Below are 26,056 nucleotides of genomic sequence, written 5' to 3' on the forward strand. Positions count from 1 at the left end.
CAAGGATCTTGCCTCAGGGCTTAGGGGGTGACTGGGGGAATGACTACGGACAGAAGCCCAATTCAGAACCCTCAGTCACTCCTCACCACTAGCTCCCAGAATACCTGTTAGTAGGCCAGCAGAACCTCCACTGATATTGGCAGATCTAGCACAGCTCTGGGAGTACCTATGTTTATAAGATAGTCAACAAAAGGCCAAAATACTCTTTATTTTATTTATTTATTACCAGTTTCTTATATAGCGCACACAGATTCCGCACTGCTTTACAGAGAATATTTGACCATTCACATCAGTCCCTGCCCCAGTGGAGCTTACAATCTATATTCCCTACCACATATACACACACACAGACATTCTAGGGTTAATTTTTTGGGAGCCAATTAACCTACCAGTATATTTTTGGATTGTGGGAGGAAATGGGAGTAGCCGGAGGAAACCCACGCAAGTACGGGGAGAATATACAAACTCAGCACAGTTAGTGCCATGGTGGGTATTGAACCCATGACCTCGGTGCTGTGAGGCACTAATGCTAACCATTACACCATCCGTACTGCCCTGATCATTCTCTTGATCATTCCATGGGTTCACAAACTAGCAGACAACCAATTCAGTCTGTGTGACAACTACAAACATTATAGAGCAAATCAACGATTACATGTAAATTTATGCAAAGGTGTCAATGCAGTTTAGCACGCATGTCCAAACTGCGGCCCCCCAGCTGTTTTGAAACTACGCATCCCAGCATGCCTTGCCATAGTTTCAGCATTCCCTAATAGCTAAACTGTGGCAAGGCATGATGGGACTTGTAGTTTCAAAACAGCTGAAGGGCTGTTTTGGTCATGCCTGCGGTATGGGGTAACTGCAACGTTATGTACTCAACATTCATAGTAAGCGTATTGCATTATGTGAAACTAATGTGCAATAGATTATAGTACAGTATTTTGGATTATATTATGCAAGCCTCTGCATACATTTCAGGTCACTGGAATGATTTTGGCAAAGGAGGTCGGAAGAAGCTGCACAAAGTTTTTTAGGTTGGACACAAGATACTTAGCATATGAATCAGAGCTGGATATAAAGAGGTCTCGCAGAGGGGCCTGCAGTAATCTGATACTCTGCAAATAAGGAATTTCTAACAATTGCAAATGGGGGTGAAAACACAGCAGATCAGCTGAAATTGACTGCAGGCCACTGGTAGCAACTTGGGATACTAGCTCCGGTTGATGAAGCAGGGCCGACATGTACGAACTCGGAGATCAGCACAAGCCAATACAAAGTGTGCCGCAGCTGAACAGCGCATACCTGAACTCTGTGCTACCTCGCGTTTAAAGGGCGGATTCGCCAGACAAGTGTCTCTCATCAGCTCGGCACCCACAGTGCAGTTGCGTATAAGGAGCAGGTGTTCCTAACCAGTCTCAATAGAACTTCTAAAACAAATACTATACAAAAATGACAGTGGGTTGGTATTCAATGCTAAAAGGAATATAAAGACAGCATAAAAAAAAAACAACAACATCTAAAACAAAATAAAAACAAATGTCAGCATTCAGCATAGCTTGTACAACAAACAGGAGCAGCGCCGCTACCCCCCAGGACATCATTAAAACTGCTGGCACCAACAGCAGCATGCTAAGAGTGGCACTACCCCTAGAACACAGAATCCACGGCACTAAGGGCCTTATTCTAGAGGCAAATTCCTAAACCATGTGCACTGCAGGGGGGCAGATGTAAAACGTGCAGAGAGAATTAGATTTGGGTGAGTTATTTTGTTTCTGTGCAGGGTAAATACTGGCTGCTTTATTTTTACACTGCAATGTAGATCTGACTAAAGAAAAACCCCACCCAAATCTAATTTTACGTTACATCTGCCCCACCTGCAGCGCACATGGTTTTGTCCACCTGAGAAGGAATTTGCCTCTAAGAGTGAACTAGAATAAGGCCCTAAGTACAGAGACCAAAAAAAAATGTTTATGTTGTCGCTGCCATACACAGACCTGTTAATTGGATTGTATGAACAGGTTAGTCTTATAACAGCAGATAGCAAGTGGTCACTTATAGGAGGCCAGTAAAGCTACCGTAACCGATTAACGGACTCACTGGAACTGAAGCCTTCCAGCTGTTGAGGATCTGCACTTCAGACTCTCTGTGCTCTCAAAAGGAACAAGGATAAGTGCGGATATGTTCCAGGGATCGGTTCACTTTAGATGAAGGCCAAACGTATCGCATGAACTAACTTCACATATATGACTATATTACAGGGCCTAGGTACCACTATTTTGTCTAGACTGCAACACCTTTCCCAGGAGAAAACGTACGCAGCGAGGAAGCCAAACTACAGGTTCACTACAAACACAGAGGAACAGTAACCCAAACAAACATCCCACTACTGTAACCAAACAAGAAAAAAAAAAGAGGAAACTGAAGACTTTTACCCAACAGCCACAAACTTCTAAAGAAAAATCATATCACCCCCCCAACAAAACCCTGCCTACTGACCTGACCAATTCCTAGTCACCAGCCAGGGAAAGAGCTAGTCAGCCTCTGAAGATATGCAAGGCATTTCCCACTTGTGTGGGGGTGTCACTCAAGCTCTGAAACCGAAGGGCTGTCCCTGTGTGTTGGGGCTGCGAACAGAACGGTTTAAAAAGCAGCAACATGGAAGACGGCAGTGTGCGCACAATAGCTGGGAGCCAGATGTTTGACTTACAACTTAATAGAGACAGCAGAAGGTGTAAACAAAGAATAAACGTGTGAACTGCCCGATCGGGACGCTGAGCCCCAGCACACAGGTTGGGTTACAGCTGGAATATCTATTTGCCTTGGGCTTCTTCACACGGAAGACTTTGCCAAAGGGCTCTTTTTACTCCGTCTGGAAAGGTTACGTGGGTTTCTAATGTATGGATGAAGAGATTTTGCCTAAATCGCAGCGAGATGTATAGGAGAAAAAGCGGAGCAGTCATGTTTACGGCCTACTAAAAAAGGTGTTTTAGCCAAGCCCCCCATATGCAATCCATCTGTGTTATCTGCTACTGGCTCCTAATACACAATAGTTAACAAGGGCAAGAGGAAAAAAAGTGTCAGGGCCGGCAGATTGAACAGGGCGGTGTGTGGGAGAAAGCAGATTTTCCTTCCAGCATTTAGGATTTTCCTTATTGGTTTACTTTCATTGTAATTATTACGCGCCACCTGTGGCTGCCGGTTATCACCAGAGCGCACACATCCCGCAGCACTTACGGCCCACTGAAATCAGAGGGAGAAATACAATTGTTTTGTGTGTCCGCAGCCAATGACTAAAGTGACTATACAATTGTTTTTTGGGCCACCATCACATCATGTACAGTGTAATGTGCCCAAAACGCAGGGAGTAGCAGTGATAAGCGCCTTCTCCTGTCTGGAGTGCCAGTTACGGCACCCAAAAACAACTGAAAATCTTCCAGTCACTTCAGATGCGGGCGCAACAATTGAATTGTTCTCCAGAAAACGAGTATGTGAGAGCTTACACCAAAAATGGAAGTATTCCTTATTAGAAATAAAAGCCGCTGGTTAAACAATAAACTATGTATAACTAACAGGACATCAGGAGCATCTGGACCTGTTAATAGAAAAATGCTGACACTTGCAGAAACAGGCAGCGAAGGAGCAATTGCGTTGCTGCATTTGGGAACATAACAGCTACATGCCGGGCAGGGGTATAGCTGTGACAACACGCGGGAGTTTGCATGGTCAGTGTGTATGTATAAACACTGGACCGTTTAAACATTTTGTCATCCCAACCCATCGGAATAGTCAAAAACAGTAAAAATAAAATAATCTCATGTGTACTAAACAATAACATGAGAAATGTGAAGAGATTTGAAATTGCGTTTCTGAAGTCAACGTCTGTTAATAGGGAGACGAATCTAAAGATTTTAGAACGGAAGCTCTTTTGCTTGCTAGATAGGCCATCCTAAGCATTGCTTCCATGTGCTGTCAAGGACCCAACACACTAGAATGATTTTTTGTCTGATTCCCGACCGATTGTCCGATATTCGGCAATAACCGGTCGATTATTGCAGATTATCAATAAAAATCGTCCGATATATCGGACAAAAAAAAACGTTCTAGTGTGTGGGGGCCTTAACTGCCTTTATTTACCATGTACAAGTGCTAAATTGCTTTGTTCTTTGCTCATTTGTGTATTGTTAGGCACAGTGGAACCCTTGTGGCGCCATCTAAACAAACGATAATAAAATCTCAACGGCCTATAAAATATATAATTGCATTTTGTGTAGGAGCTGTGTAAACTGCACAGCAGCTATAACCAACTGTGACCAGCTCTGAAGGCCCACACACTAGAACGATTTTTTGTCCGATTTCCGACCGATATATCGGTTGATTTTTACCGATAATCGTCAATAACCGTCCGAAAATCGTTATAGTGTGTGGGGGGCCTTGAAAGGCTGCATTTACCACAGGCTTCTGCAGAAATCCACCTGAAGTTTTGGGACTTCTCAGAAGTGCCAGGCTGCACTGCACAGGAGTATCTGTACTAAATGTGCATAGCCGCACAAGAAAGGAGCTGGACGCACAAACCGTTTAACAGCTTCTGTGGAATTTTAGACCGGAACATCGAAACTGAAATCACCCCTTACGGGTTGGAGTATACCTACATAGTAGAAGTGCATTAGTTACCTGAAAAGCACATGATAAAATAGGATGAATGGTATTCATAGGCTTGCATTATATTTCACGAGTGGACCAATTTTCCCAGCGTGTGATTCCTGTACAGAATTTGTGATTACATCGCACAAAAAAAAAAAAAAAAAAAAAAAAAGCAGAAGTCTGTGGCCGCAGGTCAGCCCCGGCACAGATCTTCACTCAAAGTATATATATTTTAATTTATTTGAAGTCAATTTTAGTACAGAGATAGTGAGTGTGCACCACAAATGCAAGGTTAACTCGTTGGTGCCCGGTTGAAGGACGGATACACAGGAATACTGCTGAGGTTTCCCTTTCTTGCTCCCATGCGTGGTTGTGCCTTTAACAGCGAAGCTTAGCAGTGGAGAATGAATGATTACATGGAGCTGTGGAATGCGGACTGGGCTTGTGCCTAGTGCAGCAAGGGGTTGATATAAGGACACAAGGCAACTTTAGAATCCTATCCTTTATCCTAATGATGACACATGTTGGAGGGGGGGGGGAGGGGGTTCTGCAGACCGGGCAAGCTAGCGATGGCAGCGAACGCGCCATCAGGAAGAACGGTGAAAGTGGCAGCCATAGAGCAGTTTGCTTGGGGCTTTGGTGCTGGTCAGATACCATTCAATGGTGCATTATTGAGACATAGGACGGGGGGGGGGGGTTATACCGTACGCACTTAAGATGTACTGAAGAAGCCACTAATTATTCCGACCTCTATTTAGTGAAAAGGGAAAATGACGGATACTCTTTTCTCTGAGAGATTGCCATCAGCCCCGAAAGGGTTAAAGAAAGCTGGTTCGGAACACCCACCTACTGTCATTACTGTGTGCGGCATGTGGGGTACAACACACAGGTATTCCGAACCCATCTGTGCTTGGTATTTATCATTCTAATAAGGCATGTCCAAACTGTGGCCCTGCAGCTGTTGTGAAACTACACATCCCAGCATGCCTTGCCATAGTTTTAGCATTCCTTAATAGCAAGACTGTGCCAAGGCATGATGGGACTTGGTGTTTAGAATAAATGATACCCACTGATATTCTGCGCAAGGCAGCAGCGCAAAACCAAGTACCTTTAAAAACGACAGTCATTTTAAGTTAGGGAGATATATTCCTGCTGCCTAGATCATCAATATGTATCCTCATGCCGTCTTGCCACAGAAATAACCCAGAGACATCATTTCAAAAACATCAAAAGATATTAAATTCAAAAGGAACACTGTGTTCCTCGGAACAGACACTGCCAGACCTCATACCATGAAGATCCCTCTGTGTGATGGAGCAGAATTCCGACGCTTGCAGTTTTGCAGGGAAGGGCCCGGAACGAAAGAGTACGGTATTTTGTGAGCACAGGTGGCTCAGTCAGCACAGACTTTAAAATAAGTTATTTCAGGACTGGATGCCAGAAACAAACCAGCAGCTCAAGTAGGAGCAACATCTGTACTGTTCCTACAGCGGCCATGATGCTCTACGGCTCTTAGTTCCACCAACATCCGGCCAGTGTGATCTCCCCCAATAATTGGGGGGGGGGGGGGGGGGGGGAGGGAGATCCGATAAATTGTCAAGGAAAGTAATGATCAAATTTTTATTTGTTTATGAAGCCACAAACCGTTGGTTGGCTCTATAGTGTGCATGGTGGATGCTGCTAGTAGGCCTGTCATTAGAGAGTTCATCAGTCGCTCTAGAAATGATATGCCTCACTCATTAACGAGCAGGACACCAAAGGCACTCTGTTCTGCTGGGCCTCTCTGCAATAGCCTCACAGAAGGATTTCCTGTTGCACAGGAAGTTAGGAGTGCATCGGATGAGATCATCCCTCATGGAACATGGCAATTTCAGTATCTTCTGTTCAGGTCAGATTAAACCCACTGAGTTCCAAATGAATTTGCCAAAATTGGTGTGAAAATTGCCAAGCTAATATTTTTATTCATCGTAACGACCTGTAAGGTTTCATTTATATAGGAAATATAATCTTTTATCACATCAATTATATTTTTTTCATTTATATAACAAATGTGAGCGACTGGCATTTTTTAATGATACTTTGCACCTCTCTCAAAGAAGGTAAAAAAACAACAACACAGAAAAATTATTTAAAAAAAAAGATAATCTATACCTATTTTTTTTTTTGGAGGGGGGGGGGGGGGGAACAAAATAAAGTGAAAATATAAAGGTCACCTCCTCAATACAGATCACAATTGCCTGTGCCACTACATACAAGACATTACAGTAGGACTATGATCTGAACCCCAGCATCGCATTGATGACACATCCATATGGTGGACCACAAACCTGATCCAGATGCTCAATTACCCACCTACGAGAATAAAACCAGATTTTATGGCCGCCAGAGAAAAAGGGAGCTGTTCGGAGACCAGGAAGAGGCAGCCTTTACAGCATTCGGGTGATGGAAGGGTTAGTGCTCACAGAATCCATGCCATGTGCTTCCGCTACTGGTACAGATGCCTCCCTTCTCCCTTTACACTAGTAAGCATTAGCACAGGTGTATAGCACAATCTAGAAGCCCGATACGCTGTCCAAGAACAGGAGGAGATCAAGAAGCTCTGCTCGCAATGAACTCTTTCGCTGCCACATTAACAAACGCTTAACTCGCACAACTAATGACATTATACAATAATGTGCTGGAGATACACAAAATGCTTTATACACAGATTTTTTTTTTTTTAGGGGAAAAGTTTATTGGGTTTAACCCATTGAGTGCCAACATCTCTGTAAGATGTTCAAAATATGACCTAAAAACCATCAGCGTCCCTCACCTATTTTGACAAATTGTCTTGGCACTCAGAGTTAACGTGTTGATATTGATCTATAGCTGGGTACATATTTATTTATTACCAGTTTCATATATAGCGCACACATATTCCGCAGCGCTTTACAGAGAATATTTGAACATTGACATCAGTCCCTGCCCCAGTGGAGCTTACAATCTATATTCCCTACCACATGTACATGCACATAGACATTCTAGGGTTAATTTGTTGGGAACCAATTAACCTACCAGTATATTTTTGGATTGTGGGAGGAAACCGGAGTACCTGGAGGAAACCCACGCAAGCATGGGGATAATATACAAACTCCGCACAGTTAGGGCCATGGTGAGAATGGAACCCATGACCTCAGTGCTGTGAAGCAGTAATGCTTTACACCATTGGACAAGATCATTAAACAGGCATGCACGATAATATATTCTTTATTTACAGTTCCTCATAGAGCGCAGCATATTCCGTTGCACTTTACAATTTGAATAACCAGTGAACAATATTTTTGTGCATATCATCAATAGTCTGTGCATGCAGTAGAACACCATCATCAAGGACGGAATGCTCCTGAATGTGGCCTCTGAACGGATACCAGGGTTAATTGAATGCGGTGCGCAGTGAATAGCACCAGGAGGGAGGGACTAGTGGGTAGACAAAGCTAGGGTGGGGATGCCGTTTTAAGCCTTAGCGCGGAACAAACATCACTGTCATGGGGCACCACTTAGGTCATAAAATGCCAGCATTTCCCAACTTAGTAACACCCTGGTTAGAAAGCACTATACACTGCACACCGTATTGAATTGACCCGATTGTTTGCGAAATCATTCAACCTTTTGAGTGACAACGTTTCTGTGAGATCTTCAAAATATAATTTTAAAATGCCAGTGCCACTCAGCGATTTCATTTTTGGGGTGCAGTATTCAACTGACCTTCAATTCATTGCCTTGGCTGTATTTATATTAAACCAGTCGCTGGCATTTTTAGTGGATCGCCCCAAGCAAAGTTGGCCCTCAAAGGGTTATATGCACTATATCAGTGATAGCCAACTCCAGTCCTCAAGAGCTACCAACAATTAGCATTTTCCAGGTCTCCTCACACAATCACAAGTGAAGTAATTAGCGCCACCTGTGGATCTTTTAAAATGTACCAGTGAGTAATGAGTGCACCTGTGCACATGCTGGGTGGGCTGGAAAATGTGAACTTTTGGTAGCTTCGGGTATTGGAGTTGTCTACCCTGCACTATGTTTAGGGCATATTTGCCTACCTGACCCTCTCCATAAGGGAGAAAATGCTCTGTTCCTGGACTTCCTTGGTAATGTATGATTGCCTGCACTTGTGGTGAAACATCTTTCTCATCAATTACCTAGCTCCACACAGGTGATGGCAATCATACATTACCAGGAACAGAGCATTTTCTTCCTCATGGAGAGGGTCAGGTATGCAAGCATGGTTTAGCCAGTCCAATGGAAATTGTTCACGGTATCTTTAGCGGTGCCATCTAATGTGTACCCAGCTTGAAAAAAAAAAAAAAAATGCAGACTCTTGGAACAGACTCACAGTTTGCAAAACCCATGGCCTAGAGCAGTGGTTCTCAACCTTGGTCCTCAAGAACCCCCAACAGTGCACGTTTTACAGGTCTCCACACAGAATCGCAGGTGAAATAATTTGTTCCACCTTTTAAAATGCACCAGTGAATAATGAGTGCCGCTGTGCACTTGCCGGGTGACCTGGAAAACATGGACTGTTATGGGTCCGTAAGGACCGAGGTTGAGAATCACTGGTCTAGAGTGCACCGCATGGGCTGTCAATCACAAGAGTCACAAATACCGTAGACCACAGGTTCTCAAAGTCGGTCCTCAGGATCCCACACAGTGCACGTTTTGCAGGTCTCCTCACAGAATCAAGTGAAGTAATTAGCTCCACCTGTGGATCTTTAAAATTGTGTCAGTGAGTAATGAGTGCAGCTGCCAGGTGACCTGGAAACCGTGAATGGTGTTGGGTCCCGAAGACCAAGTTTGAGAACCAATGCCTTAAACAATGAAACTTAATTCAATAAGAACTAGTATCCGGAAAACTTCATAACCAATATTCATTCATAGGAGTAAAGGCTCATTACCAAATGACTCAGCTTCACTCTCAAACTTTTATTAACCCATAACAAGCAAGGCATCATAGCAACTGAGGCATTCTGAGAAAGAGCATCTTTGACCCAGGGAGACAGGCTCCGAAGACCAGCTCTATCCTCAGCACCCTCGCCAGGAGGACTGAGGATCAGTTCCGGCCCTTGCTAGCACATGCAGCTCCTACTACTGCTATAGTAAATAGTGCTGATTACCCAACTCGCAGCTACTCCTGCCAGAAACTATGTTGAAATCAAAACAAAAAGTGTCCATAGTAATAAGTGTACGGCAAATGTGAGAGATGCCAGGAAGGTGCAGGCTGTTGTATAATGTTATGGGCACAATGACCAGTTTAATCAGGTCCCTTGTACTTGGGGCACTGACAATGAAAGCAACATTAGGGCACTGGCTGAGTTTTCTGTATATTTTGAAGAGGCTGCGTATAATACAATACTCATTTGAGCTGAAGGATAAATAATATTAACCTGTAGGATGTATACTATTAACCTATCAGTATGTTTTGGGAATATGGGCAGAAATTGGAGCACGCATGCAAACAGGAGAGAACATGCAAACCTTACACAGATGGTGCCTTGGTCAAGAACTGAACTTCGGACCACAGAGATACAAGGCAGTGGCGCGCAGCCCAGCGACACCCTGGGGAGGGGGCTTTATACAACTATGTAATATTTGGAAATTATTTTGATTAGACAGACACATTTAGCAACCATTATCATAGATCAATGTTATCTGGCAGATGCACACTGTCCCCTTATCTGCAAAGTGACAATGTCAACTGTATGTGAAGGAGCGTACACGCGGGCTATAATCGCTGGCAATATGGATACTGCCAGCGATTGGAGTGTGCACCAGCGATAAATCGATGGGTCCGCGCTGCCGTTTTTAGCCCCCTTATGACCAGCTGATTCCCTCTGCGGCTCCCCCGCCAGATGTTCCCTTTCATCAGCGACCATCTCTGGTCGCTGATGAAAAGGAGACACTGAGCAATATATCGCCCCCGTGTGTACACAGCTTAAGGTGTAAAAATTATACCACGAGCTCTTTGAAATTGGAATTCATATAGGAACTAGTACTTATAAAGGTTTACCAAAAAAGCTCTGAATATTGGTTGGATTGAGCATCAGGGAAATCATGACCGTGTAGACTTCTGACCACACAAACTCCTGGTGACTCAAATGGGAGTTGCCGCACCGATGAACCAAATCAGATCCAGATTTAAAGCGACAATCACACCAGTAACCTTTTCCCTCGTTGCCGGAGCTGCGCAGGGAAGGGTTAACTTTTCCCTTTACCGCGTCAGAGGTTGTAAAGAAGGCGAGGCTCCCATCATCCAGGAGAAACTTTCCATACATGCATGGCACGAGTATAAACATACACAGCTTCCTCCACGCGTAACACAAGTTTATACTAAAGATGCACCAAAACGAGCCTATTAGATGCACATGAGCGGCGACCACTGGGTAGATTTATAGAGGGGAGGGATCAGTGCGATAATATAGCTGTCTAGCAACTTACAGCAGCTATGCCAGCATTTCAAGGCTCTTGATAACTTCACAGGAGATAGTTGAGATGAGTTACATGTCCGGCTGTAGCTGAAAAACTTGCTAACGATGCAGGGCAGACAGAACTCTGCTTCTCTGCCAAGCTCTGGCTGTGCCAACCCAATGCAAACAAACCTCATGGCTTTACAGCTGACAGACCCTCAAAAAAAGAGGTCTACTCGTGAACATTTATCACACACTGTGGCTAACATACAGACCGGAAAGCAGGCCTGGTCTGGCCGCCAAGTTAGTGTGGAAGAAATAGGAATGGGACACAACTAATATTTGATCCAAGCTGATGCCAACGTGGAGGGAAAATAAAAAAAGAGGCAGAATTCAAAGGATATGAAATACAGGTCTTGGTGGTGATATGTATCAGAAGGAATTTAACCAGACTGAAGGGATGTAGCTCTTGCATTAAGTACCTGGAGACACTCAATTACATCTGTAACCCTCCTGAGAGCAGAAGTCCATGTGAACTAGTGCCTCTGGGCTAGTCATGGTGTAGTAATGTGCTCACCACTTCACCATGAGGGGATAGATGAAGGTTACTGCAATGCAGCCCGGGCACTAGTGGTGGTAGGGTGCAACTACCAGGTTATGCGATACCAAATGGACTTTCTCCCAAAGCTTCTAAAGAGAATAGCATGCACCAGAAGTCCATGAAGATTTATCACCTTTCAGACCACCAAATCAACCTGGGTTATTCCTATAGATTGTAAGCAGGGCCCTCCTACCTCCATGTTGGTTTGTTTGTTTAATCACTGTCTCCAATTGTAAAGCGCAACGGAATATGCTGCACTATATAAGAAACTGTAAATAAAATAAATAATATCTGTGTTAAACAGCAGTCTAAAAATGCCACAGCCATGTTTCCTGGGTTGAGCAACCCAGCATTTCAACTCTGGTTGAACACAGTGGTAACCCGGGTTGCTGTGCAGTGTGAACGGCAACCCGGGCCCCATACACACTGTGGAGGAGGCAGTGCTTGGAGACCGCATCCGTTCCAAGAGCTGCTCAAGGGTATAGCGGTCTTTGCAGATATCCTCCAACTGAGCTGCATGCGCAGACGACATCCAACAGATATGGCGCATACACCATGGACTATAAATACAAAACTGTTGTCGTGCATATATTGTTTCAAATGTTGTCTAGTGTGTACGCACCACTACACTGGCGAGACATAAATAATGGTTGTGACCAGGACATGGCTGCAGCCACTATATACAAAGGAGAGGTGTCATTTAAGAGGAACAGTTCATGTTATTGTCTGGCTTGATAAGACTACTTATTGAGCTTTATGTAGTTGCTTACATCCTCCCAGACAACAAATCAGGGATGGTTTAGCACCAGGAATAACAGCCCAAAGATATTCAATTGTTCGTGCTGTAAAACCTACCTAAGGTGCAAGCAGAATACGAGTTACTTAGTGTTGCAATCTAAATTGTGGGCTTACATGTGCAAAGACCATCACGCTCCGCACTTAAAATCGCAAAGAATGCAGTTTACCGCTATTAAGACATGGACATTAATTGCAGTAAACTGGATCTCATGACTTTAATGCCGGGTAGGTTCTGGACACACATGCAACGGAATATGCTGCGCTATATAAGAAACTGTAAATAAATACACCCCGTGCTAAAACAAAATCATGTTCAACTGAACTGCCTCGAATGCATTTACATTTTTTTTTTTTTTTTATTGTTAGTGCTTTTTGCAAACTTGTGCAAGGCACCACTGCCAGTGTTTGAAACACCTCTTGTGATAATCCTATCAACTTGGAACAATTAGATTCTGTTTTAAATGTGGAGTGAACTGTACTAGCGTAAATATTACAAGCATGCTGGGGTGTACAGTTCTGGGCTGCTACTTAAATCACTATTAGCTTAAAAAAGGAGGTCAAAATTGGAGGCACAACAAAAGTATGCGGGAAATAAAGGGTTCTAGGTACTTTCTAAGGAGCTGTCAAATAACGAAGCTTTATATTAAGCGACCAAAATATTGGTGTGCAATAGGCTAACATCCTGGCCTTGACTGCAGTTGTCCACTCCTTCACTGGAGTGCCCCCATTGTGCAACCTCTGACAGTGTGCATGAATCATTCCCTGTGCTAGCTATCTGACACACCATGACTGGTTTAACCCTTCAGAAGCAAGACAAGTATCCGTCACTCATTTCTTCATAGGGAGCTACAAAGCACTGACTCAAGACCAGTACAGTCAGCTAATAACGCTTGACACGCTATGAAGGAGATGAGTTCATTGGATCCTCTCAACCCCCCAAAACGAGAAAAAGTGTCATAGTTCCGGGGTTTTGTTGCAGCACAATTTCAGGAAGCTCGGTTGTGCTACAACATGCAGCGCGGCATAAACAACAGTGGGTGAATATCACTACGTAACAGTATACGTACACAACAGAATTTACGTAAGATAGTCTGTCTATGGAGGAAATATAATTAGGTAGGCCATCAATCAGCCATATTGGACAACTTGTTGCATCCCCATGCTATACAAATAGCTGGAGACAGTGTTACAAGTGGTTAGACTAGTCCTGGACAGGATAAAATGTAGATATTAACCAAGAAGCAGCGGTGACGGTTGACCATAATGACTGATCATAATATTTAGTATTGCCATAGTAACCACATTAAACCAAGCAAAGGGCTATTGACAATGAATTAACCATTAATACAGGCAACAAAGGCAAGTCACTCTCCTAAGTAACAAGTACTGGCAACACTCACCGACTGCAGCCAAAATAGCCCTGAGCATCTGGGTGACCAAAATAAGAGTGACAGGGAGTTTCAGAAGTTTCCCAAACTAAGAGGTGACACTTCCGTGACCAAATGGGACATCCCAAACCCCTCTATACCTGAAGGCTATTGGTTTTTTAAAGCCTGTGTTACGTTCTACAGGTTCCCCATCAAGGCAGAAAGCATGGGGCGGCAGAGGTACCTATGGATGGAGGCCTGACATGCCTCTGCCTCCTCATAACCACAGGACTCTCATGCAAAATATATATATATATATATATATATATATATATATATATATATATATATATATATATATATATATATATATATAAACATACACACACTGTTCTGGCTACATAGCAAATTATATTTATATATATATATATATATATATATATATATATATATATATATATATATAGATAGATAGATATATATATATATATTTGTATATATTTGCTATGTAGCCAGAACAGTGTGTGTATGTATATGTATGATGTATATGTGTGTGTGTGTGTGTGTGTGTGTGTGTGTGTGTGTGTGTGTGTGTATATATGTATGATGTATATGTGTGTGTGTGTATGTGTGTATGTATTAGGAAAAAGACATAGATACCCAGTGGCTGGCAGTACTGAGTTACAGAATAAATGCCAGAGTGCCTGAGCAACAAGTGGCAGTTGGGGAACTACAAGTCCCAGTAATCCCTGTCAGCTGCAAAGGCATGCTGGGACCTGTAGTACCCCAGCCAGACTACCTGGACGTGCTCTCCCGACTCAGCCTCAGCCAGGGCAGCCCGTGAGCACTGCCACCCCCGCCGGCCACCACAAAGGGTACATACCGCGATGAGGGTGCTGTTCCGGCACTGCTCCCCGTTGCTGGCTCCGTCTCCCGTCTCCATGGTGCCACCGGCCGGGTTGTTGGCGCCGCTGCCACTGCTGCTGGCGGGGGGCGGCTGCTGCCTCTGCTTGCCGGCACGCTTGGCCTTGGCCTGCAGGCAGCGCTGGTGCAGCTGGAAGGTGTGCTGCCGCTCTATCTCCAGCCTCTCCCCGGCCACCGCGTCGTAGCGGGACTCGCAGTTACCGTGGTGCCGCCGGCACAGCTCTATCCGCCGGCGGAGGCGCTCCATCACCGCGCTGTGCCGGGGGACCACAAAGTCCGCCATCTGGGGAGTGTGAGCGCTGTCCCCCACCCACCCCCCCTGAATTACAGCAGCCCCCCGCTCCGGCCGCCCGCCATTGTTATCTGCGCAGCCGCCATCTTGAAACTGCTTTTCTCTTTTCTTTCTTTTTTTTTTTCCTCTCAGAGTACTGGGTGGTGACGTCACGGGAGCCGTTCCCGGAGCCAGCCAATAGGAGGTGGGGTGGGCGGGGCCCGGTCGTGTGTTTTGTAAACGGAGTTGTTTGTTGGGGCGGGACGGCACTGGGAGGAGCCGATAGGGCCTTTGCTTTCTGACCAATCAGAGCAGAGCAAGGCGGGGAATTTGGCTGCGGTGATGGACAGGTCCCGCTGCCCCGCCCACAAGCTGTTTGCAGCTTCCTAGCTGGAAAACAAAACAAGTGTTGGGGCTTTTTTTTTTTTTCTTTTTTTCAACTTTTTTTTTTTTTCCTTTTTGGAACAAAGTTCAGATTCTACAGAGGCTCTAAAAATAGTAGGAAGGGCAGCTCCTTGTGATTAGCACACTGAGCAGCAGCACACACAATATAAAGCAGCAGCTATTTATAGCTTGGGATCAGTTCTGTTCCCCTTTTTCTTGACACAGACCAGTCATCAGGCTTCTGCAGTGATCAACTTATTTTCATTGAAAAATCTACTGTTAAATATCCCAATTATTGGCAAATACAGCTGCCAAAACTATTGCATGTTGTCCCAGTGCATCTAGCACTTTGTTTTTGGCCATGCATTGCTGTCCTTGTATATCTGCGCTTATAGGCAGACCAGCACAACCACATTCAATGAACAGTAAACCGCATTATTGTCAGTTGTAAATGCAGTTGCTCACACCAGATTCTCTAAGCTTTAAAAGTGATAAAATTTAGAGTGATAAACAGCCAGCCAATCAGCTCATGCCTGACATTTTTCAAACACAGTCTGTGGCATGGCAGGTAGGAGCTGATTGGCTGGCTGATTATCACTCTCCATTTTATCACTTTTGAAGCTTAGAGAATCTGTGTGTCGCAGATTATAACTTGGCATATAAAGTCAGGATCATAACAACGTAGAAAAGTGCTGTTCTGTAAATGCAACTGTCCCTGACATCCTCATGAGCACTTGAAGTGGGAAAAAAGGGGAAATTAAAAAATGGAAAGATCAATAAACAAAAGATATGAGCAATACTGCTACACGCTATGGAAGGCCTGTAAGTAATCTACAAAATAATAATAAAAAAAATGACTTGTTAAGATCAGTGTCCACTGTCCGGGGCTAATACACTCCCCTCTGCTTTTGTCAGACAGTGGTGAATCTGTGGCAAATGGATGAGAAATAGCGCCATCTAGTGTAGCATTATGTACCAAGGCAAATGTAGGGGGGTCCTTTTGCCTGGAATCCCCCTACATACACACACACAGGAGGTTGTTATTATTATTATTATTATTATATTTTTATTTATAAGGTGCCACAAGTGTTTCGCACAGCGCCGTACAAAGGAACAATACAGGGAGACAAAGCTTGGCATAACATTGAATAAATTACAAAAATACAGTACAAATAAAGAGCACCACAGTTCAATACACATTACAGCTTAAATGTAAGTAGTGAGGACTCAATCAACATACAACTAGAGGCTTGAGGCCAATGATGGAGATGAGTATGCAGACGAAGATGGTCACTAAGTGTTGGAGTATAGGAGAGCTGTGAGTGACATGTGAAGAGAAGTGGGCTTTGACAACAGGAGGGAAGAGGGCCCTACTCGGAGGAGCTTACAATCTAGTTGGAAGGGGAGACAGACAGATTACAAGAGGTGCAAGCGAGGGGGTGGTGGTTAGATAGCAGGATGTAAACAGGCAAGGGGTCGGAGAACCAGCTGGTTTATGCAGTGGAAGGGTATGCTTTGATGAATAGGTGAGTTTTCAGTGCCCGTTTGAAGCTTTGCAAGGTCGGGGAGAGTCTAATGGAGCGAGGGAGTGCGTTTCACTGAAGGGGTGCAGCACGGGCAAAGTCCTGTACTCTAGCATGGGAAGCAGTGATCAGGGTGGAGGAGAGACGACAGTCGTCAGCCAACCATAGAGGGCGGTAGGGTGTATGAATGGAGATGAGGTTAGAGATATATGGAGCAATGGAATTAGAGATGGCCCTGTATGTGAGTGTGAGGTGTTTGAAGAGGATTCTGTAGGGGAATGGGAGCCAGTGCAGATTTTGTTGAAGGGGAGTAGCAGAGTTAGAGCGGCGGGAGAGAAAGATAAGCCTGGCTGCAGCATTGAGGACAGATTGGAGAGGAGCTAGTTGGGATCGAGCGAGGCCGGTGAGAAGAGCATTACAGTAGTCAAGCCGTGAGATGACCAATAAGTCATCATGAGTCAGGTTATTCTAGTTGACTCGCAAAGCTGCAAATTTCGCATCTTAGACTGTCCTCTAAACGCCGCCGGCCCCGCTCGCACGCTGAATATACCCGCACACATGCGAATGGATGTTTAGCATAAAAATCCTTGTGTGTGCGGGGTACAAAATAATTTGATGATCGCGACCATCGAATGATTTCTACAGCGCTCTTAGATCTAAGACACCTCTCTGGTGTCTTCGATCTGTGGGCTCCCTGTATGGGAAGACGTCAGCTGCCCGCCCCCTGCACCCGCGTCATGGGCAAATTTCCATGGGATTGGCCAGCGTTTTCATGGGAACGCCCATGAAACGCTGGGCGTTCCCTTGGACGCGACCACGGCCCACCGCCCCACACCCCCCCACCCGCACAAAGAGGCTGCACTTGGGTAAGCCCAAATCCCCGGTGCGACTTGCAAGCGCTTTCACACTAGCCGTCTGACCTGGCAAAAAGCCGGGCGGGTGCTGTAATTAGGAGGCGGGGCCAGGACGGCGCTGGGAGGTGACAGCATCTCCCAGCAGTAAATTTACAATGCAGTGAACGGGACCCAGGTTGCATTGACCCGGGTTACCCGTTCACACTGCCCCTGGTGTTCCAGGTCCAGCCCTGGTCATGACCTGGATTAAAATACCAGAAAGCTGGTCCCAGGAAAATCGTTTGGGACCCATTCACACTGACCAGTTTCCCGGGTTGTTATGTTCATGTGCAATAACCTGGTAAATATTTGTCAGTGTGCAAGGGGTATTACTTATCTGGATGTCATTGTGGTCCATCTTGGTCCTGTGTAAAAAGTCAATGTTAAGTAACTAAACTGAGATATTTAATTACTAACGAGGTCACCCCTTATTGAAATATTGCATACATCAAGTGCTTTTACTAAGTTTGTCAGGACCGCATTTGGCGGTAAACTGCACATCCTCATTTTTCTAATATTTTGTGTACTACAAATTATTCAGTAGCAGCAGTGCTGTAACTAGCCATGTGCCAAGTGCGCCCTGCACACAGTGCATCTCTTCTGGGGTTGTAACATACAGCCACAACCAAGTCTATTTTGATAATTCCCCCAGGCCAACAGCAGCACCAAGATGGGGAAGCGCCATTCTCCCCAGCACCGCTCTCCATCTCCCTCCCAATTTCTGCTGGTAGCAGTGTGCAGTGCAGAGCATGGAAGCTGCCTCCTTTTCTATCCTCCCCGCCCCTGCACGCCGGTAGCAGTGCCAAGCAGTTGAAGCTGACTCCTCTCCACTAAGCCTCTTCTCCCCTTGACAGCGAGCATGCAAATTCCCCATAGCAAGAAGCATGTAACTACCGCATCGCAAGGAGCATGTAACCCATGTAACCTCCCTGTAGCTACGAGCATATAACTCCCCCTGGCAAGAAGCATGTAACCCGCTGTGGCAACAAGCATGAAACCACCTGCCAACGAGCATGTAAACCCACAGTTGTTTATAACCCACCCCCCCCCATGGCTAAGAAAATGTTACCCCCATGACAAGGAACATGTAAACCCCCCCCCCCCTCTGCATGAACATGTAACCCCCTGTCAATGAGCATGTAGGTAAGCTTCACTTATGTGGTGTTACGGTGTGTGGCATAATGTGTAATAGGCATTATGGTATTGGCATAATATGTAATAGACATTATGGTGTATGGCTTAATATATAATAGTCCCTACCGTGTGTGGTATAATGAGTTATTGGCATTACGGAGTGTCGCATAATATGTAATGGGTATTATGGTGTGTGGCATAATATGTAGTGGGCATTATGGTGTGTGGCGTAATGTTTAATGGACATTAAGTCTTTGCCAAACGTGACCAATTTCTTGGTTTCCAATTATGCATATTCCCAGGCTTTTTATAATATCCAAAATTCATTCATTTTTAGGAGCGCATTCAGGTATAAGACTGTGGAGATGTTTGACAAGAAATGATGACAGTAACTTTAGATGTATTTATGGTTAGGTATTTCTTGGAAGCTTCCTCAACCTCCTCCATCTTTTCGATTTTGGAGCACATGGATCATATGCCATTGCATGCAGTAGTAGTAATAATAGGTAGTAGTAGCAGCCCTAACATAGACAGAAAATAGTAAAATGGCCAAATTAATTTCCAGAAGTTGTAATGTGCTGCACAGTGGTTGATGGACCAATGGGCTGACCAGGCTGCAGGGATTTGAGTTGGGAGCCACTAATCACCTTCTTATTTGTGCTGCTGATGAGCATTGACTGACCTGTTCCCAGCATGCTTCACTCCATCCTCTTTGCCCCAGTCTGTTCCCTGCCACCTGCGGTGTATACGTTGGAGGATCACTGAAAGGTGATGGGGCAATATATGCAGTGCACTGTACTGATACTCACTATCCATGCAGAGCTTCACCAATTGCTACAATACTATGTAGTAAGGAAGGACAGAGAATAGGGAGCAGGGAATAGATGGATAACTGAGGAGAAAGTACTAGGATAGAGAAGAATTAAGGTTGCAAGAGGAGGAGGCCATTCTCATTACTTATAACAACACAGACCCAAAAGAGGTAATCAGGATGACTTCATTGAAGAAAATAATGTGCTTTGTGGTGATGCAAGTCTTTACACTACAGTTGAAGGCATCTCAGGGTGCCTGGGTATTCTGCTCGGTTCTGTAAAACCCACAGCGGCAGTGCTCAAATCTCACGGTTGGAATGTCTCTCTCCACGCTGTCATCATTTTACACGGACGTTTATCCAAACAAATTAAGGTTGAGCTTGCTCTAGGTATGGAACACTCCAATATTTCAGATGCATCTATTAAAACACACTCTCCAGGTAAGATGTATCAAGCCTTCTAAAAAGTAGAGAATTGGACAAGTAAAAAAGATGCCCATAGCAACTAATCAGCTTCTACCTAACATGGTTTGATTGGTTCGGCATACAAGGAACTTGGCCGGCCGGCACAGAGCCCTGAGCTCTGCCCCATTGAGTCTCAAATTTATGGAAATGAATTCATTTCTTCCTCAGCATGATGAGATTTGTCTGCCCATTAATCTTCGAATTGTTGCGCTGCACTTGTATTCTTATGTATTCTGATTCAGATGCTAACTGAATGCCTTGTTGATGTTCGCTCAATGGAGTGAAGTTAATTATACAGTACATGTGACAGACTCACACTGCGTATGCTACCCGATGGTCCCGCAATGGCGGTCACAGTGCGAGTTAGGACTGATTGACAATCTGTGTATATTTATGGTAAATAACAAAGCGGTGCTTAGGCAATCACAGGTCCGTACTCAGGGTTTTTGGGGTATATCTCAGCCAGTAACTGCGTCTCTGCGTTGTATTGACTCCGGTGTCTTAGTTGCGGTGAACATTCTGAGCAGTACCAGGACCTCTCAGTAGTTCCATGGTGAGTCTTTGCAGGGACATTACTCCCAGAGGCAATGGAGGTCCTAGCCTCCTGGCTAAAGCCCTGAAGGAGCAACTTCATGTACAGCAGCACGTGTGTGGTTCCAAGTGTGACCGCTGCTCCTCCAACAGAGCTCTGCGACACATCTGCTGTTGCTGCATGATGTCGTTAATCAGCTCTGTCCCAGGAGCCCTGCTAGCACCTGCAATAGGGGACAGGACAGCTCCCACATGGTACTGCTCAACCTGTACTGCAACATGCAGTGGTGCAAACCCCCCAGCCAAAGATGTGATATGAGTATTTTTTTTTGCTTTCTCACATTCTCCTTTACACAATATGTCGCTTATCATTTTCTTATTTTTATTGTATCTGCATATTATTTGCGACTTAGCAGGGGTATTCAAACCCCGTTTCTATTTCCGACAGGGGATTTAGCGGCGGCCGCCTATTCAATTCTGTCGTTTCCGACAGCATTGAAGGCGGAATTCGGCTAAACGGATCTGACTGTCAAACCAGTCCGATCTGTTTTGACGCAAATGCCAGTGGATTGTCAAATTCACGTAAAAAAACGGGACAGGATTCCCATCAGAATGTTCTGACAGTCGGAATCCAGGATTGAACACTCCCTGATACTACTTTCAGACCGCAAATGCCGTGTCGCACACGGGATTAGGACACGGGTCCCATCCCCAGAGCAACACGGCATATGCGGTCTGAAAGTTCCGACACCGACACGGCATATTGCAGAGTCAGTGATGTCACATGGGGCGGAGATGGGTGGCGGCGCGTCATAGGGGGCTTGAGAGGAGGCAGTACTTGGATCTGACAGTGCTGCCTCCTCCATACTGTGAACGGGACACAGGTCGCTCGACCCAGGCACTCGTTCACACTGCACTTGACACAGGTCATTGCCGTGTTCAACCCTGGTCATTACCAGGGTTGAACACCTGTGTTGCTCGACCCATGGTGGCCTTTTCAGACCGCACCTTGACCCGCGTTGGGGCCGCAAGAACACGGCAATAACCCGGGTCTAGAGTGCGGTCTGAAAGCGGTATTAGACTCCATTACCCCATATCCCTCCTTCCTTTCCCCCCTTTCTTGTTCCTGCTTTTTCTTTTCTTTTTTTATATTGCATTTGTATTTTATTAAGTTTATTACATTTTTGGTCAGCATATTTTAACAATTTCTCTATTCGCAGTACATTTATATGCATGTCTTTCTGTGGTCTTTACCTGTGTGAACACTTCATGGACCTAGTACGGTTGGATTCCCAAGAATGCTAGACAAACTTATGCTTGCTGTCAGAAATCAATATTTGTATGTTCGACTGTTTGCTATGTGTTGTATTTGAACGTGCTGCACATAAATGCTTGTTTGTTCATTTGTTTTATTTTGAAAATTCAATACATTTTTTAAAAATGGCGTCGTTGCTCGTAGCAACCAATCAGATTTTTGCAAGAAAAATAAAAAATTGTACAGAACATTTATTGTGGGTGATGTATATGACTTCTAAGCACATACATGCAATTCACCAGAGGGCTTGCCATTTATCCTGGAGGTCCTGTGCCACTCTTCTCCATGTTTGGGGGAGCTGTCTAAAAATTGCTTTATTTTGGATATTTATTTGTGGCCTTTTTCTGGTAATAATTATTGTCTTTCTCCCTGGGTCTTGTTGGCATTTTGTGCTATCTATAACTACAGTATGTGTATTATCCGTTTGAAGCCCAATTTTGTAATATAATCAGTCTTGTTTAAATGATTAAATTAATTGAAATAACAAAAAAAAAAATTAAAAAATTATCTACATTGAATGTTGAACGATGATAGTGTTCTTATTTTAAAGTGGCTCACCATTTTATCGGCTACTAGCGCTAGGGCTGTTGAGCCTGACTAGACATTGGACCTGAAAGGGTTAAGACACACCCAAAATTAAATTTGGCAGATATTGAATGCCGCTAAATGCTAATCACCCACATAGTGGAAGTGTCCTCACATGCCCTCTGTTCCTACCATTATTAGTACAGTATATTCCATTTAATGAAGGGAATGTATAAATAGTATACTATATAACACACCTAACAGCTTTAGGATTACATGATCCACTTGGACCCTGTATTTTGAGGTTCCAAGATCAGCAGTTACATTAGAATCCTGTTCCTTTATTACCTTGACGTTCTGAGTAGAACCCACTGTAGACAATTGTACCATAGTAGGCACTTTTTCTACCAAACTAATTTCCTCTAGGGGAACACAGGCGCTAAAATGGGTCAATGGTTCAAAGCTGTGTGAAGTGGGGGAGTCGCTCCCACTCAAGGGTAAATGTTATGCCTATTTTTATAACTATTTTTATGCAATATAAGTATGTTTTTTTTATATTATGATGATCACATTTAAATAAATATTATTTATTTTACTATCCCAAGGTATTTAATTTCTCCTTAGAACAGCGCTGTGTATCATTTTGTGTACTTTGTTTTTGTTTTTTATATATTTTTTTATTGTTGAACTATCACTTCACAGCAAATAGTTAACATACAGTAATTGTGACATATCAAAAGAAACACAGTGAGTATTTACCACAATTACATAGAAAATCGTATACGCATTAAGTTGGTTCTTGGTGGTTCTTGTATCCTCAGATATGATTTACCTAATAGTCATGACACGTAACAGGAAACACAGCGAGCAGCAATACGATTACATGGAGATGCCCATAACGGTACATAAGCAACACGACATTGGGTTCTGTTAATGTTGTATCTTTACATATAGAGCATGTTTGTGTACTTTTTATTACCAACCGGGGGATATGGTCACTAGGTAGGTGCGATAAAAGCCAACGACAGGCGGCATGTCATACCCTACAAAGCACTAGGGCGTGGAGGGAGAATATGGTAGCGGACCGGGCACAGTGAGGCACCGTGCTTAAAGCATTGTGAGCGTAATGAGCCATGTGAGGGGGGCGCGGTACACTGATACGGTCAGTGGCGTAGCTACGTTTTGGGCGCCCCCCCGCCGTTAGGGGGGGGCGCCCCCCCCGTCGCCGCCCCGCCGAGCACCCCTACCCCGCCGCCCCGCCGCCCATGCAAACCCCCCCTCAATCCCCCACAGCCTTACCTATCGCGCTGGTCCCAGCGGCTCCGTTCTTCTGCTGAGGACCACCAGAAAATGGCCGCCCCCATACAACAGACAGTTTCAGAGAACTGTGTGCTATATGGGGGCGGCCATTTTGTGGTGGTCCTCAGCAGAAGAACGGAGCCGCCGGGACCAGCGCGATAGGTAAGTGACAGTCTGCGGGGGATTGGGGGGGGGGTTTAACTATAGCACCGCAGCCCCCGGCACCCCCACATGCACAGCGCCCCCCCCCCCCCCCCCGCGGTGGCGGGGGCTGCGGTGCTATAGTTACACCCCTGGATACGGTGTGCATGTGGACTTACGTCAAAATTTGGGACTTAAAAGCGGGAAAAACTCATGTTGACCTTTTGTCTGTCGACCTTCCCATTGTCGACTAAATGCTTGACCCTGTTGATCTGAGTCATGTTGACCTATTTCATCTGTTGACGTAAGCCCTGTCGACCTTTAGTGGTCCACCCTAACCCTAATGTATGTTGACCCTATGACCCATACCCCCAACCGATGCAGACAGTGCAGACAGTTCATGAAGTTATACACCAATGGCTCCCAATTTAAACCAGCAGTTGCCATGATACTTTCACCCTGATAAAGATCTACTGTAAGATATTTTCATAAAGGAAAATATAGTACACAAAGGTCTAAGACCAAAGAGCTACAGACATAACCACTACACAATGAATAACAAGAAAGGGAAACCATAAAACTACAAATATCAAATATCTTCAAGCCGGCCTCCCCGGGCATTGTCTGCAATATTTGCGGTTCTTGCATTCTTCTACTGACTGTAATGCAACCAATAATCCCAATGTCACCCTGATTTTGGCAGGCATGCCCCATTGAAGGTTCAGGGCAGTTTTAAACAACTTTTCTATCAGCTATCCCATTACTCCTGCAGCTGATTACTCCTGGATAGACCGGCAGCCGTAACCTTCCTGTTTTCTTTTGCGAACTGGGAAAAACTCTTTAATATCACTCTGGTTAACATGCTAGATCACGGGGGTCAAACACAAGGCCCGCGGGCCAAATCCGGCCCGCCAGACCTCGTCATGTGGCCCGCGCGAGGAGATAGCACGCAGGGCAGTGTGTCCCAGCTCCTGCCTAGGCCACCTTCTCTCACCCACCCCACCGCGGCCGCCTTACCTGTTCCTCCACTGTCGGCGGCCATGTTCCTGTAGGCACATATGTATGCGGCTACAGAAACATGGCCGTCGGCCTCCATGGCTACGTGGAGGAGGGCCCGGCCGCCTGTTCCCTCTGATGCCCGGCAGTGACAGACACTGGGTGGTGACGTCATGACGATGACGCCGCCTGCCCATGCGTCTGTAGAGAAGTAGGAGCAGGCAGGGAAGCTGGACCGGGAGTCGGGGACAGTGTGGCCGCAGCAAGCAGTGAAGAAAAGCTGGAAGCCGCAGCAGCTGCAGGACAGACGGAGAAACAGTAAGTGAGGATGAGGATCACACTCACAATAAAAAAATATATATATATATCTGCTGTTTCCTGAGGTGTCCCCGTGTATAATAATAATAATAATGCCATGACACCACAGGCTGCTCCTCCTGTATAATCATTTATGTGTCATGGCATTACTTTTATTATATTATACAGGGGGAGCAGTCTGTGGTGTCATGGCATTATTATTATACAGGAGGAGCAGCCTGTGGTGTCATGGCATTCATTTTATATTATACAGGGGGAGCAGCCTGTGGTGTCATGGCATTATAATTATACAGGGGGACCTACAGATACAACCGGCCCTTTGAGGGTGACCAAACTGCTGATGCGGCCCCCGATGAATTTGAGTTTGACACCCCTGTGCTAGATGGTTATCCTGGGTTACACATCGTACAGATTTTAGACAAGTTTTCTGCAATCCCTCTGTAGGAGTTTTGGAAGTAGCCCATAAGCTTGGAGCTTCTCCTTGTTGTCACACGTTTCTATGCTCCCTGTGTGCTTCCTCAGTAAGTTAGAGTGAAGCTGGGTAGACACTATACAATGTGTAAACCATACAATGCCATCGCCGATTTCCCTTGAACTCCCAGACAAATGATATAGTGTGGATATAAAATTAAATACTTAATTTTAGAAAATGATGGGGCATATAATAGACATTTAATAC

General features: G+C 44.9%; 1 protein-coding gene across 3 annotated transcripts in view; it reads right to left on the bottom strand.

Annotated features, from left to right (window-relative positions):
• MAML1 (mastermind like transcriptional coactivator 1) overlaps positions 1 to 15,088 on the bottom strand; it is a 54,587-nt gene extending 39,499 nt beyond the window's left edge. For all 3 annotated transcript variants that reach the window (XM_083181483.1, XM_083181484.1, XM_083181482.1), the window contains exon 1: positions 14,731 to 15,088. In XM_083181483.1, coding sequence (XP_083037609.1) covers positions 14,731 to 15,054 — 324 coding nt within the window. In that variant the 5' untranslated portion in view covers positions 15,055 to 15,088. The remainder of the gene's footprint in view (positions 1 to 14,730) is intronic.
• Between the last annotated feature and the right edge of the window lie 10,968 nt (positions 15,089 to 26,056).

Source organism: Crinia signifera, chromosome 4, assembly GCF_055691185.1.
Source record: "Crinia signifera chromosome 4, ASM5569118v1, whole genome shotgun sequence".
NCBI classification, from domain to species: domain Eukaryota; kingdom Metazoa; phylum Chordata; class Amphibia; order Anura; family Myobatrachidae; genus Crinia; species Crinia signifera.